The 20,110-nt window shown below is 41.5% G+C and overlaps 1 protein-coding gene across 3 annotated transcripts in view; it reads left to right on the forward strand.

The window, feature by feature from the left end:
• pard3ba (par-3 family cell polarity regulator beta a) overlaps positions 1 to 20,110 on the forward strand; it is a 158,507-nt gene that overhangs the window by 117,229 nt on the left and 21,168 nt on the right. For all 3 annotated transcript variants that reach the window (XM_086148140.1, XM_086148141.1, XM_086148142.1), the window contains one exon: positions 7,734 to 7,845. In XM_086148140.1, the coding sequence (XP_086004266.1) occupies positions 7,734 to 7,845 (112 nt within the window). The remainder of the gene's footprint in view (positions 1 to 7,733; positions 7,846 to 20,110) is intronic.

A 20,110-nucleotide genomic window follows, 5' to 3' on the forward strand; every position in this document is an offset into this window, starting at 1 on the left:
ACCAGCTTTGTATTTTGATTTTCAATTGTTAAACTCGAAATACAATGCAAAAGCATAACAGAACATCAAGCAGGCAGTGAAGAGGTCTTCTAATCCCACTGACAAAACCAGTTTGTTTAGCAGAGCTAGCGTGCATATTGACTGTAATTTGACAGAGACGAAACAGATGAAAGAAGAGAGTACACCAGAAATGCTACACCACTATGATGTTCTGGGTTGTGGCTTCAATTCTGGTTCATATGAAAACTTTCCCATCCAAAGATGATGGGATGAGGAAAAAAACATTCTATTCTGTCTATGTCAAGAAGGATAAAGGCAAACTTGATATTCCCAAAGTCTGTAATAAGATTTCTTGTTAAATCTAATAGTTTTAATATTAGCATGAATTGAATAATTTGAAAATTGATAGTTTTGTTCTGTATCAAGTAACCAAGATTCTAGTATCCTGGGGTAAGTGGTCGCCACTATGGTTTTGTTTTCTATAGATAAATACATGAATAAATAAATAAATTTGATAATTATTGTGCAATTCACTTCTGATTTATTAGATAAAATAGGGGAAAAAAAGATGAGCAATTTTTTGTTCAAAAAATGTAAGATTCAGGTAAGAGTAAACTAAAATTATCCACAGCTGACTCTGCTGGAAGACCTCAGACGTGTTCCAGGGTCAAACCTGTTCACATCATGCATGCACATTCGGACACACTCCCTCATTAACTGCTATTTCCACTCCGGGTCTGCCACCTGCGGCTTGCACCAGGGCACTCATTCACAAATTACGCACATCTGTCACAACACAGCAAGCCAATGCGGCTTGAACTCCTATGCTTTCCATTCACATAGATATACACACAGCCAGGAATAGAGGTACATGCAGCCACCCGCACACTATATTTATTGAAAGGAAGCCCAGTGTAACCTAGCAACAAGGCAGTGTGTGGTCCAGTGTCCTTTGATGCCGCTGCATAAGAAACCATAGGTGTAAGCTTACTCGCCATGTGTTTCTAACTACAACTTTCAAACTAAGACGCCAACTTCTAACCCTAAATTTAAGATTGTCTTTCAAGCTAATTTTAAATCATAACCTTTTCAGTGACAACACGTTTGATTTCTGTCAAGCGAACTACGTGTCTTATTTCTCTCGTCTTTTATTTGAAACTTCACTGATGCTAGGTAATTTGCTCATGTTAAATGGTGTCTGCATATGAAATCACCATGGCTTCAAAAAAAAGGAAAAAGGCCCTTAATTTTTAAGTCAACTGTGTGCCTCAGATCTCTGTGTTTGCATAGTTTTCCATCTGAGACCCTCCCCTCCCTCCCATCCTGTCAAGGCCCTCAACAGTGGCCTCCAGGAGCTTTCTTCCTAATTTACTGTCGAACATTTTCATTAAGGGCCTCAATGGCAGGTGTGTGTGCTGTGATAGGCGTCACATTTGATTAGAGCAACACTAGCAGCTGACCTGTGGAGAAAAAAAGGTTAGCTATGCTTGTCAAATTTTATTAGCCAGAAGCCAGTCCTCATACCCTGAGTAAGAAATGGTGAGATGAAATCAAAGGGGAGTAAGACAAAGAAGGGGGCCGGGGCAGCGAGAGGGAGGGTTGTTTTATTTCAAATTAATGGTCGGGGCAAAGGAAAGGACGCCAAAGACAAACTTTTAAGACAGCTCAGTGTCATACCGGCGCGCATACACTCGGATTTCATCACGATTCAGGCCTGTGACAAAGTCCAATTTTCAGATAATTCCGAGCGGGCTTGGCTGATTGTGGAAACATCTCACAATGAATTGCCAAGGTCTCAGTGCTTGATGTCGGTTTCTTTTACTATTTCGGTTTGACATTGATAATTTATCCCCCTGTGGACTCAGAAATGTAGAAACATGCATAAAGAAGTAAAAAGCGAACGCTCTATAAAATAGTTTCCTATATGAGCAGCTGCAGAAGTTCATATTTTGTGACCTGAAAGACCAACAATCCCTCCACCGTCTCTAACATGGATTTAGTCACCAGGCACCAAAAACTATGCTTGAGGAAAAGCTCAACGTAGGATCATTTGTTGGAAGCAACAAATGGATTTTTCATTAAGGCTCATTTGGGTGTTTTCCTTTTTGGTTTTGAGTTCTTTCAACTTTTTCATTTTTTTTCTTCACACAGCCATTTTCATGTTGAAAATATATTGATGATACAGGAAACAAGTCATATATTGCTAGTTAATCACGTTTCATTTTTCTATGGCCATGTACTTTTCCAATAACAGGAAGTTGATACATGTGTAATTCCCAGCCCCGGCTATATTCATTTGGCCAATGAGTTTCCACATTTCCTGACTAATTTGTTGAAGAATTACCCTTGAAAATAATCAGAGGAATGGCGTTCAGACCGACTCTGATGTAATTACTTCATTACAGCTTCACGGGAAAAAAAAAAAAGTTCAATAAGTCTGTTCGAAAGGACCGATTTTCATTCTCTTGTGTTTGCACCAGCAGCAGCATGTCCGAGACGACAGATCCTCAAAATAAGTGCTAAAAGAATATAATACAGTACCGGTACCCTTTCATGTGTTATTAGGGCGAACAGTAACAACCTCTTTTTTTTTTTTTTTTTTTTTTTGGTCCCCATTTTGTCCAGGTCGGACCTCTCCTGATAATTTTTTCCGACTATCCCCAGTATTACACTAGGAACCCAAACACTGACCATTTACTTTGATGTTTGCTTAACTCGAACACAAAGGCAGTGGGGAAAAAAAGGACGGCTGGAGCCCCCCCCTTCACCCCCAGTGGGCTGAGTTTAAATCAGCTGGCCACAGCAAGAAGGAGCGGTGGACTATTCAGCGCCAGTGCATGCTTCCTAATTAGTCTGCCCTCACACTAGCTAACACCACAGGGTAGTTAGTTTCCTTTCACACACTTGCTTTCAAATCCCAGACAGTTTTGTTCTCACTCCAGTTCCCCCCGTTTACTTTCACTCTTCCAAGCTCCCCATCTCCGCATTCACGTTGTCATTCGTTTTTTTGCTCCCATTCTGTCCTCAGACGCGTCTCTCATTTCCTGTGTTTGTTTCATCTTTTCCTCATCTCTCCCATGCGGATGCCCCATCCTCCTGACGTGTGATCGTCACATCATTTGACACATTCACATACCCAAAAAGATGGATACAAAACCAAAACTGGGGAAAAAAATATTTGCGGTCATTCGATGAGGCATTAGCGAACTATTAGATATGTATCAATTCACCTTTGAAGATCTCAAAAGGAACTTTTGTCAACCATCATGCAACTATGCCTGTGTACTTTTTTAAAGCACGTTTGACATTTATCATTTTCATTGCTGACCTTTTGACTCATCTAATAGGGTACTTACCTCTAAGGCCACACTTGTTGCTTGCTCTTTTATTTGGTAGTCTCCACAGTCACATACGCAAGACTGTGTCCCCTGAATTGGGATGGCTGTTGATAAGTTGCAATCCCGCTCCGTGTTCCCATAAAATAGAAAATTGTGTGTGTAACATTTAGCATATGCATTTCCAAGGAAGACACTTCTGTGCTTTGTGTTTTCTAAAGCCCACCTTAAATACACTATCCATCCATCCATCCATCCATCCGTCCATCCATCCATCTTCCCCTCCTGACCCGGGTCAGGTTGCGGGGGCAGCAGCCGGAGCAGTGGGGCCCAGACCTCCCTCTACCTCTGCCACATGGCCCAGCTCTTCTGAGGGGACCCCAAGGCATTCCCCAGCCAGCTTAGAGACATAGTCTTTCCAGTGTGTCCTGGGTCTTCCCTGTGGTCTCCTCACAGATTGACATGCCTGGAATACCTCCCCGGGGCGTGTCCAGGAAGCTTCCTGACCAGATGCCCGAGTAACCTCGTCTGACTCCTCTCTATGCAGAGGAGCAGTGGCTCTACTCCGAGCTCTCCCCGGACGACTGAACCCCTCACCCTATCTCTAAGGGAGAGTACGGCCACCTTGCGGAGGAAACTCATTTCGGCCTCTTGTATCCGCGATATTGTTCTTTCAGCTACTACCTACAGCTCGTGACCATAGGCGAGGGTGGGAACATAGATTGACTTGTAAATTGAAAGCTTCGCCTTTTGCCTCAACTCCCTTTTTACCACAATGGACCAGTACAGAGTCCTCATCACCACAGACTCCGCGCCAATCCACCTGTCGATCTCCCGCTCCATCCTTCTCTCACTCGTGAACAAGACCCGAGATACTTGAACTCCTCCACTTGGGGCAGGACCTCTTCCCCAACCTGAAGTCGGCAATCCACACGTTTCCAGTTGAGCACCATGGTCTCGGATTTGGAGGTGCTGATCCTCATCCTGGCCACTTCACACTCAGCTGCAAACCGTTACAGTGAGAGCTGGACATCATGGCTAGATACAGCCAACAAAGCCACATCATCTGTAAAAAGCAGAGACCTGATCCTGCAGCCACTAAACCGGATCCCCTTGGTGCCCTGGCTGTAACTAGATATTCTGTCCATAAAAGTTATGAACAGAATCGGTGACAAGGGGCAGCCCTGGCAGAGTCCAACACTCACTGGAAACGGGTCCGACTTACGACCGGCAATGCGGACCAAGATCTGACAGCGATCATACAGGGACTGAACAGCCTGTATGACACAGTTTGATACCCCATACTCCCGGAGCACCCCCCACAGGGTTGCCCACGGTAGATGGTCAAGTGTGCCTTCTCCAGATCCACAAAACACATGTAGACCTTTTGGGCAAACTCTCATATCCCCTAAAGGACCCTGCAGAGGGTATAGAGCTGGTCCACTGTTCCATACCCAGGGCAAGAGCCACACTGCTCCTCCTGGATCCGAGGTTCAACAAGCTGGCGCACCCTCTTCTCCAGCACCGCTGAATAGACCTTACCAGTGAGCCTGAGGAGTGTGATCCCCCTGTAGTTGAGGCAAACCCTGAGATCCCCCTTTTTAGAGAGGGGGACAACTACCCCAGTCTGCCACTCCAACAGCGCTGTCCCCAACATCTATACCATGCAGGAGATGCATTTCATCCAGGACAGCCCTACAGCATCCAGAGTCTTAAGGAACCCAGGGCCGACCTCATCCATTTTGAGGGATGGTCTTTTTAAGGTTCCATAGGAACTAAAATGATCTAGGTGGTTGTTGGTTGGTGGAGCCCAATGGTGTGGTCTTTCCACACCATGAGAAAATCAAAACTGAAACCCCTTTGATAGTCCATGGTTATTTATCCCTCTATGCAGAACATGAGTGCTTTGACAGCTTCGCTTTCTGTGTTGTCCCTGCCGTCTTCCCCTTCTTCCCATTGGTTTTGTTTTTGAGTGTGGCGCTTAAGGGACACATGGCAGACGCTTGCGTCACACAAGTTCCTTACTACTGGCGCAAATGCAAAGCTAAAAGGTTCCCCCGGGTGGGGGTTCCTAGAACAAAATTCAGGCGGGAAAGTTCTTAGAACCGAGTTGTTAGACTTGTTCTTTCTGAAAGCGGCTATCGCCATTTTAATGACACAAAACTAGTGTCTGGTGATAATGTAATGCCCAGTGCAGGTCATTGTTATGGCCTGCTCAACAATAAAATGACTTTGAATCAAATGTAGTGCCACAAGATTAAAACTTGTCTAAGATATTTGATCAACATGTTGAACAATATCTTTGTCTACTCCTATTTATGTGTTAATGCCAGTTGTAGTGATGTAACTGACCTGCATTTAAGAACAGATGTATCTCTAAAGACACACAAACATTATATAGGCTTCTGTTTGTGTTTTTTGGAAGCTCGTGTATATTCTCACCGTCACTGTTTTTGAAAGCACCAGCCAAAATGTGAGCAAACTCCTTTTCAACAATCTTTACACATCCCCCACCCCCCACCCCCCACCCCCTCATTTAATGTTTCATCCGGAATCAGCTCCTGTCTCAAGCGATTAATATGATAATATTTAGTGTTGCCAGTGAGAGTGGCTGCAGCATAATGAGATAATTACAGTGTTGTTACATTTGTACAATGACATGCATGCTCAATCAAAATGGCAGCACTAATTATGGACCCTGGGAATGGCTAATGGATTTGATAGAAGTGGGCTGAGATGAGGCAAAATAACTCCACCAGGCTATGGGCATCAATTCTTTTAAGGATACAGTTGTTTGAGATGTATTGAGTGGTAGGTGGGCAGCACAGTCAAGTAAGTAAATAAAAAGTAGTTAATAGATAAATGATTAAAGAGTTAAGTGCGAGTGTCTTAACACCAAGGTTGTCTCCAGCTTTCGAGGGTGAAGACAGATTAGTATTGATTGTATGTTGAGACCAGCTAATTAAGGACTTTCAAAAAGCAACAATTAACATTGCTTTTTTTTTCGCCTCAGTTTTTAACTCAGATATTTTCCTAATAAAAACAAAGCATCTTTGGCGGCATGTCAAAGTTGGCTATAAAACCACTGGAAAGTCATATCCTCACCCCAGCAATTTGGCATAGGGCTTTGCATCTAGAGCAACAATTAGGGATCCGAGGAGGGTCACTCACATTAGTACTGTCCCAGTGCTAAAAACTTTAAATTTCAGTCAGATATTTTCTTTTTTTATTTTAGGCAAGGCCACAAGAGAGCCTATGACATTTGGCTGTGTACCACACTGAGGAACCTCTAGATCTAAACTTACATCTAGATCTCTCACCCTCTCCCCCTTCACTCCATTGCGATTCACATCTGCATGGGGGTCAGATCATTATAACGGAAGCTGTGATATGTTTCTGATTACAGCTGCTTAGCTCTCAGACAAAGGACCTTTTACCTCTTTTGTCTGTTTGGTAAAGGTATTTGATTACTGGAGATGAAGAGGTACTTATGGTATAGACTTTACCTTTACCTGGTGTATTACATCCATTGTCTCTGCTTGTATGTTTTTAGTTTGTATCTCTAGAGGATAAAATATCAACCGACCGGATGTCAATATTAGAAACTGTTTTCCATTGAAGCAGGTAAACAAAGATAAACGACAGCACTGTGTTTTCCTGTGTTTTAAGCCGATGTTCATTCACACACATATTCTTTGTGGGTTGCTTTTTATGCAATTCCCTCGTTTGTAAAGCCAGGTATGTGTAGCTTATCTTGTATCAAGGTCCAGTGAGCACAGCGACATTTCTCCTATGGTTTTGTCCCCATTCTGTTCAAAGTTCTTATCTTCTCACTGGCACATTTTCTCTCACATTGTCTGAGGATTTGCCCCTTTTTCCCCCCATGGTCATAGTTCACAAAGTTTTTGTTCATGAGGTTCTGCTTTTGGATTTGTCAATTTGTCTCGAACATGTCCTTGTGTATCGATCCTTACTGAGTACATCCATCCAATGTTCTGTGCTGTTTCTGATTGCTTTTTCTCAGTTTTTCCAAATCAGTAGCTGCAAGGGGTTCAGTCTTGTATTGTCTTCTCAGAGGCAGGACGTTCATATCGTCTTTCTGCCTGTCAGCCTTCAGGTACAATCAAGGAATATTGTTGTGCTGCCGAAAAAAAAAAACAATTTGAGAAAAAACCAAACTGAATGCATCATTTTTCACCAAACTGTTCATATTTTAGCATTCTTAGCTTGAGAGAATCTTCACTGTCAATATCCTTTAGATGACAGAACTAGTCTTGAAATCACAGTGGAACCATGACACCCGGGTCTCTTAGCACCAGATTTAACACTTGTTGACTCAGATCTCTCCTAAAACGTTGTACATTACATTATTTTCCCTCCCTCTGTCTCACATTTTAGTGATCAGCGCTTCCAGGGGTTGCGTTGGGAGAACCAGCAGGCCCGAGCTGCTCCAGGCTATGATGAGCTAGACGCAGCACGACGCAGAGTTCTGGAACACGATCCGCAGCGGGTGAGTTTGTGTGCTTTTTAGAATTCTTCTTTTCCCTTGCACCTTACTTGGACTATCTCCAGCCGTCTGGTTAACAGTTTGAGTTGCTCTTTCGCAGCACAGTGATTCAAGCTCCCCTCTCTGTTGAGCTTATGGAAGACTCTATTAGACCCGTGACACTTCCATCTACCAAATATTTTATCTTCACCAAATTGATCTATCTCTCTTTCTGTCTCATCTTATTTCGTTTAATTTTTTTTACATCTTGGTCTTTTCTTCCTTGATGTAATTTGACTCCATTTCTTTTATATCAGTCAGAGCAGCAACAACTTAGAATCCCTCAATGAAGTTGCTTTACCAATTCAAAATGTGCTGCTGATGTCTCTGAACATATATTGATCTAAGCCGGGGAATAATTTCATCTACCTCGGTACATTCCCAAACTCCACGTACTTGCTATAGAAATCAATAACAATTTGTCAGCCATTTTGAAATGGGATTTTTAAATAGCAAGCTCAAGGATGCAGAAAATCATACTTTGATCCAAATCAGAAACAGTGAATCTTACCGGCATTCCGTCGGAGCTGGATTAATTTCCATTCAATGTTACTATTGAGTGAAGAGATGAGGGGAAGCATTTGGGAAATACAGGATGGATTCACTGACAGCATCACTAATACCCAATTGTCATAGGCAACTTGCCTCCTACTGTGCTCGCTTCATTGCTCACTGTAGTCTTTGTTTATTGAGCAACGGAGCCCTGTGAACCAATCTTCATTAAGCACTTACACACACACACACACACCCGAAGGGCTTCGTCACTCATTACGCGTCCTGATGCAGCGTGTGGTTCTCCCTCAGTCTGACATAATTTGGTCATAATCCAAAAAAATCTGATACAATTAAAGCACAGCATGTGTGAAGAACACTTTATGATCTTACTGTTATCCCCCCCCCAAAAAAAAACAAAAAACAGCACAGGCCAATATCTAAAAAAAAAAATTAGCACAGGCCAACATTTAGAGAAAAAAAAAAGAATCAAACACCAGTTGGTTTTCTACCCGAGGTGCCTGATAATGAAACACCCCAGACACAATCACATGCATTCACACACACACACACACACAGGCATACACGCATGCGCACATTCATAAGAAATGAACAGTATAGAATCATCTAAGTCATACATGGTATAAAATAGGAAAGATATGATTATGGAATGCTGAGAAAGTCCAATAATATCGTGAGAATGTTAATATACTGACGTACTGCTGCATGAACACACTAATTGGTTATGTAAATGGATGTTGTGACTGCTTTTGTTCCTCTGGTGGATGAATATACTTGTTTCAGGGAGCGAAAGGCTGAAAAGAATTGATTAGATGGTCTGCTCACAGTTACACTAAAAAAATTAAAAAAAAGGCAAATTTTTTTGTTTGCTGAATCAATATTTCAAGAGTTTTTGTAGTAATTAACAATGCTGTGAAGTTATTTTAAGACTCACCATGACATCATTGCCAAAATGTAGGTTGCAATATTGCACAATTGTAAAAAGGCTAGTTTTCATTTTGAAGAACAACAACAATTTAAGTGAGAATAAAAGTCTCAAGTTTCCTTTAGCTTTAGGAGATCATTCACTCTGAATATACTGACGTTGTCGTATCACCAGCTTGAAACCCTTTTTGGATCTTAAGGATATCATATCATTGCACATAATATATAATGAGAGATTATATAATGTCAAATTTTCCAGATGAGGATGATGAAGTATTTTCATATCTTATTAACATGTACCATTATTTTTTACTCTAAGCGCAGCATTCTGAGAGTCATATAAATACAGATGAGTGTTGCATTTACTCCTTCTCTTCGACCTTGTACGATCAGCCTTTTCGCTGCCTCTGCCACCAGGCCACTCCACTTTTCATCTCTAAAGCCTCGAATGGTTCAAGAGGTTTTCCAAGCCCTTCAAATGAGGCCAGGCTCTCACTCTCTTACATACACTCTCACTCAACTAGGCACTGAAATTGAGAGAAGCGCACTACCAGAGCAAACGCAAACAAAAATAGAAATATAAGACTCTGGTTACTACATTTATTTATGTGTGTCCTCTTGTATTCCTTTAGTGGTGGCCAGTCTACATGATTAGATGGTGAAACTAGAGGTGCGTGCATGTGTGCGTGCGTGTGTCTGCACAGTTTAAAAAGGTCCCTCGCTCTGTCTCCTTTCACCCTCCGCTCTGTCTCTGTCCATCCTCCGGTTACTAATTTGACCATTCCTACATGTTCCCCATCTGTGGATAGGTCACAGTTGCAATTATGACAGTCACACTGTCTCTTCCATCCTTTGTTTTGTCTACACACTAATGATAGGACCTTTTTACTGTCGTGGCCAATTGTATCTCCAAGTAAGAACTCAACCTTTAAAAATGTCTTTGTTTCGCAATACGCCATGCAGGAGTAGTCTTAAAAATCCGGATACCAATATAGTAAATGGCTTTGGACAAGCACTTAGTGTTGGATGTTCATGAGGTCTGCTTGACCTCACTTGGTTTTTGCCATAACAAAACATGTGTCTGTTCTGTTTCTAACCGTAACAAACTCTCATCACCTCTAAGGTGGTTCTTGACATAAGCAAACATTACCAGCGGGCATCTGTGGTGCGTCAGTGTCGCTGCAGCCCCTCACCGTCTCCTCAGAGGGGTCCGATCAGTCTGGACATCTAAGCACACAACTTTCCTTTTCATACTGGTCTCTTGTCTTCTGGTCACTTGTTTTTTCTTTTTTTTTCATGACTCTTAACAACTTCACATTACTAGTAAATGTTCCACTCACTAAATTTCTACTGAGCTGAAGTGATTCCGAATAATGACAGTGTGTTTTGACAAAAACAGCTAAAAATTGGACTTTTTAGTGGGGGAAAAAATGCAATTTGACAAGTGCTACGATCCTCTCCCAGACAATTATTTTTGGGCTGACATTGGATTGCCTCATTATAGACCTCAAGACTGTTTCAGAATGATTGTTATTATCCTTTTATATCTTCTTTCAGTGCATTAAAAAAAAAACAACTGGAATAATTTCAGCTCAAAATATTTCAAAAAGACTTAAATAATTATGTCAATACTCATGGATTAACATCAGCATGCTGACTCTTACACACTGACCCCCTGCTGAAGTGCTGTAAATGCAAAATACTGAATGTCGTTACCACAAGCATATTTCTCATTTTCAGAGATTGGTTTCATGTGTTGTCGGACTTTTTGTTTTTTAGTACAAATTCATTTATTAAATACCAAAATTTGCCTGCTGTCGTATTCATCTGTGTATTTATTCCCCAATTCACTGTTGTCCTTTTTACCCTGAAGCTCTCATCACTGTTGAGTCTTCAGCTGATGCAGCAGGGACACAGCTGTGTGTCTAGTGGTCACATCCAACTCCAGGTTGCTCATCTGTGGCGTGTTTATTATCATCTAGGTATATTTTATGTGAAGTTACTTAAACCATGGGGTGTCATTTACCCAGATTTGAAAAATTGCTCTCAGGCACACGGCATAATGGCAAATATACACACATGCATCATATCTTCAACTCATTAACCAGTGAGAGCTGAATAACAGTGGCAGCACATGTGCTACCTTAATGAATACAGAAGTCACGGGAAGCACACACAAGAGATGGGAGAATGCACCTCGCACACGAACACACACAGCATCATTATGAAATGCACAGAGAAAAACACTCACTCACGTCCACATACGATTTGTTTTCCAATGCACAGCTGCTTCTTGTATTTCTCACTAATGTTGTGCGCATGGACATTCATCACCTTGATGATGTTTTAATGTCACATCCTCGGGCTGTCTCGGTCTCTGCCCCTCTCTCACTTTTTCTCTGCCTCCCACACGTCGGCCATCACTTCATAAATAAACTCCCACGTCATTAAGTAAACACACAGCGGCCTGTCACGGTGATAGATGGCCTCCGCTCAATTCACAGACACACGTATGCTCATAAGCGCACAGTCTGACTCGGGAGATCCACGCAGGGTGCTCCATGCCCACAGGCAAACCCCCCGATGGGATCTGCAACCACAGTCCTAATAAATGCAAACGTATTTTGGTATGGACCAGCACTGATCAGAAAGCTTGCTTTTGCAAAATGAAGAAAAAGAGAAAGCTGGTATCAGCGGTTCTCTTCTCCATGCGGTAAGGACAAACTTCAAAATGTGTTCTTGCGGTTTAATGGTTTATTTGCTGGCGGGATTAATTACCTCCTATCAAGGCCCAGCAACTGTGGCCCTGTTACTTGTTGTTCCTATTTTCACTTGAGTTAGTGCCTCTTCTTAACACACCTTCTGTTTTGGCACGTTCTCCCGCTCGGCTGAGACACACACTCATGTGGAGCACAGGTGTAAGGGACACAGGGGCAGACTGTTTCCACTGTGTCCGCTACTGTTGGGGAGGCAGCCAGTGGTCTTGCCAGTGTGGCTGCTGCCAGTGTGAGTCAGAAATCGAGGCGATCGACCCGATAGCAAGAAATTGGAGAGCAGAATGGAGTGATTGTAAATGGATGAGAAATTATAAAGGGAAATGGCAGTTTGTCAGAATGGAAAAAATATGGTGTTGATTGGAAATAGAAGAAGTGAGAGCATGACACAGCAAAAAAACATAGCCAAAGCAGAATTTTTTTTTTCTTTTTTAAAAGACCCGAAGGTGGGATAAAGATAGGATTAAAGAAAACACATCTAACTTGGAAAGTGACATTGGCGTGTTGGGGGAGACAGTTGGGATGTAGAAACTGTAGGAACTGACAAACACACAGAGGCTTAGACATAAAATACATAGAGAGCGGAACAGGAGAGGAAGGAATTGTGTGTTTTGAAGAATTCAGGAGATATATTGTCTTTGTGTTTGGGGAGGCTTTTTTTTACTAGAAAAAACATATCTTCACTGCACAAATGTCCTTGAGTACGTCATTAACTTTTGAACAGAAGAGAAATCAATTACTAATTTTTTTGTCATGTTGATTAGTAGAATTTTTTTTAGAAAAAAGTAGTTCTCAAAAGAGAAAAGTATAAAAGTATACATTTTTAGTGATGTGTGTGTTGCAGTCTAGAGCCAGACAATGCTTGTCTCCAGATACCACACGATGGCGCATTGAATGATAGCACTTTGAAATAGCCTAACTTTTACTTTTACAAATACATATTCTAACAACTCCAAAATGTACTTAAGATGACTGGCACGTTTATAAAAAATTAAATTGAATGATAATGTGAAATTATAAAATATTTTCATAGGCAGTACTAGCACACCGTGCCTAAATTGCATTAACTGTAAAAATGGAGAATAGAAAAGAGCCTTATGCTGGGCTTACGACTTAAGACTAAAGATTTTGTCTAGACTTGAGTAAAACAATCAACTCACACAAGTTCACACCTTAAGACTAGTTTTTAGAGTCTGAACTCATAGCGTAGTCTTAGACCAAAGACTGTTGCTCTCTAAAGACTTAACAAAGATGTTGAAAAGACACCTTGACTATTTCAACCACAATGCAATGTTTTCACCAAGTATTTGCACAGTCTCTGCTATTTCAGTCCAATAATCAGATTCAGAACCTTTATTTGTCCCAAAGGGCAATTAGAGAGCACAAGGGCATGGTAACTTAGATCAGATGAATATCTATAAATACATAAATACAAATATATAAAATGAAGGTAAAATAAAAATTTGATAAAAATGCACTGAGGATGCACAAGGATAAAGTTGATGAGCCATACAATGAAGATATGGGAAAGAGTAGTGGAAACTAGACTGAGAGCAGAAGTCAGCATTTGTGAACAGCAGTATGGTTTCATGCCTTGAAAGAGTATGACAGTTGCAGTATTTGCTTTGAGAATGCTAATAGAGAAGTGCAGAGGAGGCCAGAGGGAGTTGCATTGTCTTTTTGTAGACCTAGAAAATGATATGACAGGGTGCCAAGAGAGGAGCTCTGGTATTGCATGAGGAAGTCTGGAGTGGCAGAGAGGTATGTTAGACTACTGCTGGATATATATGCTAGCCAGAAGAGACTGGTGAGGTGTGCTGTGGGGGTAACGGAGAAGTTCAAGATGGAGGTGGGACTCGATCAGGGATTGGCTCTGAGCCCCAGCAAGACAGAGTATATGTGTGTTAATGAGAGGAACCCAGGTAGAACAGTGAGGCTACAGGGAATGGAGATTAAGAAGTTGGAGGATTTCAGGTACTTAGGGTCAACAGTCCAGAGCAGCTGAGAGTGTGGAAAAGAGGTGAAGAGACAGGTTCAAACATTTTGGAATTGGTGGAGAAAAGTGCCAGGGGTACTATACCATAGAATACTGAGTCAGCCAGAATGAAAGGAAAGGTGTACAAGACAGTGGTGAGACCAGCGATGCTGTGTGGCCAAGAAACAGTTTCAGTGATGAAAAGACAGGAGGCAGAGCTAGTGGTCGCGGAGATGAAGATGCTAATGTTCTCTTTGGGTGTGACCAGGATGGATAGGATCAGGAATGAGTCTAACAGAGGAATAGCACATGTTAGATGTTTTGGAGAGAAGGTCAGAAAAGCCAGACTGAGATGGTTCGGTCATGTATAAAGGAGGGATTGTGAATATATTGGTAGAAGGATGCCGGGATTGGAGTTGCCAGGCAGGAGGTCTTGAGGAAGACAAAAGAGAAGATTTATGGACGTAGTGAGGGAGGATATGAAGATAGTTGGTGTGAGAGAGGAGGATTCAGAGAATAGGGTCAGACGGAGAAGGTTGATTTGCTGTAGTGACCCCTGAAGGGAAAGGCCGAAAGGAGAAGAAGTTTGATATTGTTAGCCCCAATACTACGAAAAGACTGAGCTACAATGTAAGGCTACTAGCTCATACCTAATGATTGAGATGAGGGGAGTGTGTTGCAACTTCGCTTGGACTGCCCTAAGACTCTTAAGAGTTCCTTGCAACTGCCAGTTTAAAGCTTGTGACTGGAAAATCGTAAGGTGTTAGCCTGGCATTAGAAGGACACTATACTTTTTATGCTACTATTGGAAACATGGCAGATGATCTGAAAAGCATACTTTATATTTCAAGCTAATATTAAAAATTTGGCAGCATTATATTTCACAGTTGCCTGAGATGTGGGGAAAATGTGTATATTGGAAAGTTAAGGTCGCATGAGACATGTTTAGGTTGATGATAAAATGTTACACAAAGGTCTTTCTGTTTTCATCTGCAGTAGTATAATGTTGATCTGCCTTTGTGTTAGGTTGTGAATTAAAGTGGCATAGTTGGGGCACAAACAGAAGAGCTATATCGTGATTTATCTTCTGTCACGCCATAGTGAAAGTAAAAAAGTGTCAGCTGCCTGAGGGGAAAATTCAAGATTATGGACTAACTTTATGAAACCATCAGTATTAGCTCTCCTGCTATTGCCCTCTTTTCTCCCGGTATTTGCTTTTTATCACATTTAGCTACCTAAAAAGCTACCAAACCACAGTGCCCATCAGCATGATGTAGTCTGGTAGGAGACAGAGGTGTTTCCTGCATCTTTAAAGAGGAACGAAAACTTTTGTATTGAAATAAGAATGGCAAAAAGGTCAACCAAGATAATAGAAGTTAATATTTTCCCCCTGGCCTTTAAATCATTGGCACAATATTGTCTTGACTCTTTTCTACCAAATTACCTGATTCTTCGAAAAAAAAATCTCAGTTTAAAAAGAAGATGTATTGAAATGAGAATGTGGGCAGTGGAGTCTCAAGCTCATGCATATGGAAGAAGGTGATAGAGTTAGAGCAGCTGGTAAGGGGGTGTTACTCTGAAGGCACCGCACTAATGCTGGTCTAATGTTAGAGTTAATCAGGTAAGCATATGCCCTGTCTGTCTGTCTGTCTGTCTGTCTGTCTGTCTGTCTGTCTGTCTGTCTGTGTGTGCCTGCCCCCCCCCCCCACAGTATGGAGGGTTACCCATATTGGTATTCTGACACAGGTTTGACAATGCTTTTAACAAGTAACATCGCACAAACAAAGACTCTATCTTACATACTCAAACACACATACACGCACGCACAGTCAAAGGGAATTTGCCAATATGGAAATGTGTTTAGAAGTTTTTGACCATAATCCTGTAAGATACTCAAATCAACATCAACAGAGAACACAGCATGTTTGAGTCACCCCTACCACCTGATTTATTTCGCGTTTTGTTGCACTGAAAACCTCCACTGATCAAATGCTCCTTGACTCCTGTGGCCAGGCTCTGCATTATTCTGGTCCATATAATTACAGAGGCCTCACCAAAATTTAGTGTTCGGATCTTTTACCCAGAATAACCCCGAACAGGCGACTATGACCTGCTACTGGTAACCGAGCCGGGAAGAAAATGATAGAGGAAGCACGGAGTCAGAGTTTTTCCGGAGACTGTTCTCTTGTTAATGTCACCCTTAAATGATGATTATGAAACAACAGTTATGCCGCAGTAAGTTAATTCACTTGGAAGTTCATTTTAAGGTTACTGTACTAGCTATACATCAGATTTTTTTTTTTTGTAAAATGATAAAATATCTATTCTTTTGCAACAAGTACAGCCTCACAGCTTTATTCAAACCAATCAAAAACTGGTCTGTGGTCAGTAATTGTGTTGGACTGGTATTTGGGATGTCGATCCACAAAACACCTCAGAATATACCAGTGATTCCTTGTAAAAACCTGCAGCTGCTGTAGTGAGGGTATTTAAACACCCTTACCTACCAAGTCCCCCTGTCCTGTAATTTTAGCATAAGACCTAAGTGAAAATCACTTCTTTGAACCATGAAAGAATACATCGGCTGTGTTCAGTAGCCAAAATACCCTGTTAAATCCCTCTGAAAATAAGGCGTTTTACTGCAATGGAGATGTTTGATCTCTACCTCACTCCTAGGTCTTGGGATTTTATAGCCACTGCGGCTCATTGTTTCCACCTGTCATCAGTAGGGATGGAATATGTCACCCAGGTGGATGCAAACGCCTGCTGTATGTCCAGGAGCTCTGCAAAAATCATTCAGCTAGCTGTGTGTTTAAAAAGACACCAAATACAAGATTCTTTCTGTTCTTTAATTTCCATTTAATGCAATTTCTTGACCGTTCATGTTGTTTTACTGCTCTTTGCCGTAGGCTTTCATCTCAATAATCACCCCATGCAAGAACACACGCTCTTTGTCTTAAGTAGAAACTCTATACACGGGCACAAACTGAACTCTCGCACTCATGGGAGACAAAGACAAGAGTGACCATCTCATTCCAACGCTCTTGTCTTGTCCGCTGCTATCATAAGTTTTCGCGTACAGACACAGGCACATGCACTCACAAGAAAGACACACCTTTTCTCTTCACAAAGTCACAATGAGCTATTCCATTCACGGACTCCTCCCTGTCCTTGTCTCTCCAGTTCTTCCCTGAGGCTCAACACACCCCTTGCCTTTCTCCTCTGGTTTGTTTTAAGTCACTTCATTTCAATGCTCCTCAGTAACTGGGCAAGTTTTTTCTTTTTTTTTAACCCCGTCTTCGTCATGCCCAATCTGGGCAGACAGAGGCCTACAGGGACTTATTTGGTGTCTCCCTTTATCCCTACAGCTGCAGCTTGTCTCTGGCCTGGAGGCGAACTGCAGAGTAGGATCTATCTGCAAGTTGACAGAAATCTGCCTTTCTCCTTCACTCACTTGTCCTCACTTCAAAGTGAGCTGGTGTCGGTCTTTGGGCTTCAGAAGAGAGACAGTCCTTTCAGGTCACTTGTGTCAGTGTCTCTCTTGAGTTTGTGGTCATAATTTACTTTCTTGCAAAATAAAGTGGGATGGGTGGATTGCTCTTCATAACTGGTGATGTAGGAGTCATTATTTGAGGCCCCACCTCACTATTTGTTAATAAAATTGAGTTCATGCAATTTCTGTAAATTTTTTGAAAAAATATTTTTTTCCTTTAACCTTCGTTCTCCATAATTTATCCAAATGTTTCAGCCATTTTGAAAACACCCATATTCACTTAACCCAAGGGAGGAAAGGACACAATAGATACATAAACATTTCCTGTTGTAATGCCATTGCACCATCGTATTATCTTTTTGGGTTGTCCATTTGTCCGGTTGAGCTGGTAAAAGTTGCATCAGATGTTTGTTCTGTCAAGTTCTATTTCTGTGTGGACAGGCTCCAGGGCTGCATCAAGGTTCACATTGCAGGATACCTTGAAAAGCATGAAGAAATTATCTTTTTCATAATGACACGCTATTACATACTGTTCAGGGCATCATAACCTGACCGTGTCGAGGCAAGAACACTCACACACACACAGACATACACACACAATACGCACAGAGGGTATTTGGATGTTATTTCTGTGAACAGTGGGGAGGTAAACAGATCCACAGAGGGGGGAGAGCGACATGGACACAGCCCTGGTAAATAACCACCTCCCGGTCACTGCTGTGGACACAAACAACACTCAGAACAAGTTAGAGAAAAAAAATTGTAAACAAACAAAACTATGTGTTTAGTTTTATAAACAATCCATTTACTTATTCTTTCTTTTTAATACAGCTTAATCTTTGTTGTGTTGAAAATACATTTTTTTAATATTTGTACTTTTGACCTCTGTTTGAGAGATATCATTGATTGTCTCATAAAACCTCATAATCACATTTGTGTTAATATGAACCATTTGTTTTACTTTTATGTTGATGGATTAAGTAATCACACAGATATGAGACGATAAATAAATTCCAAAGTGAATTCATATCTGATGCATCAAATGAGATAAAAAGTCTGTTCTCTGCTTGTCACTGCTGCACACAGAGGGATGAAACTCGCTAAAGCCTTGTGGGGGTCAGCGCCAGACTGTATATCAATGTAAAGAAAAAACATTCTGAGATCAAGACTTGAAGCCTTTACAAACTATAAATGATGAACGCAATTACCAGCCGATCGGCCTGTTACTGAAATAAACTACATTCCGGTCTAGGAGTGTCTAACCTTTAGTCCGTGTGTGTGCATGCCATCTGTAGCTAACGAGCTTAGAGTGAGCCGGATCCAGGTGTGGGTGTGTTTAGTGTTCACCTGGGGCAAGACACCTTCCTGTTTGTGGAGCCCACGGACAAAATCTCATACAGAATAATCTTGTGTACTAGAGGGCTTACTGACCAGCATGGCAGAGGGACTTTGACCTTTTTGAGCATTAGTTGGTTGTTAGCAGTAGTTGGTTGTGAGCAGGGAAACTGTGCCTGAAACAAAGCCCAGAATTTCGCTAATAAGGTTTGCATTGAGCAAAGATCTTTAGTCCACTGTTATATTAGCAGTGATCCCAAGGAAAACGAAATGTAGAGAAACTTTAATGGCCAAAAGTAAGTCACTTTTTCCATGGTTATAACAAGCTTCTTCTCAAATTTCTAACTTTTTGGGCAAAGTTTTCCTTTTAGGTTAAGAAATAAAAACACTTTACCAAAGCTAAAGGATACAGACATAACAAAGAAACCTGCAGATTTGGTAGGATAGTAGGTCATCGGTTCAGGCCTTATTTGCACGATTCCAGCATCATCAACTGTTTATCCATCCATCCATCCATCTAATGCTGCTTCTCCTGCACTAAGGGTCATGGGGGACGCTGGAACATTGGATGAGAATTGGGGTACACCCTGGACAGGTTCCCAGCCAATCGCAGGGCCACATATATAGACAATCATTCACTCTGTCATTTGGGGGCAATTTTTCAAAATTGTTCTAATGAACCGACATGTTTATGGACTGCGGGAGAAAACTGCGGAACCTGGAGGAAACCCATGTAGAAACGAGGAGAACATACAGACTCCTTTGACTGTAGATATATCCACAAAATTTTAATTCTTGACTAAAAATTTAAAACTGTTTAACTGATGCTTTCACAAGATTTTCATGATAGTTACCATTAACTTAATATTTTCAAAGTGTGTAATCATGTTTTCGACATGTAATGGCATTTGTATGATTGATTACTAAAATAAGTAATTGTGATAAATACACAAAAGTCCTGACTTTAGCGTCCAAGAAATATGTGTAAATAGTCAGCAAAGCCAAGGCTTCAACAAAGTCAATCACATTACTTCGGATTATAGGGACTCACACTAGTGGTTTGTTCGAGTGTACGCTTGGAAAGCTTTAATAAAACACGAACAATCCAAACAAACAGGGCGTATTATCTTGTCAGGTTTCAGAATAAAAATCCCCGGGCAACTGTCTATCTTGTTCGGCACAAACACCACTGACAGCGGGCCTGAAATCAATGGC

This window comes from Fistularia commersonii, chromosome 6, assembly GCF_037954325.1.
Source record: "Fistularia commersonii isolate RoL2024-O1a breed Wild chromosome 6, RoL_Fcom_v1.0, whole genome shotgun sequence".
Lineage (NCBI taxonomy): Eukaryota > Metazoa > Chordata > Actinopteri > Syngnathiformes > Fistulariidae > Fistularia > Fistularia commersonii.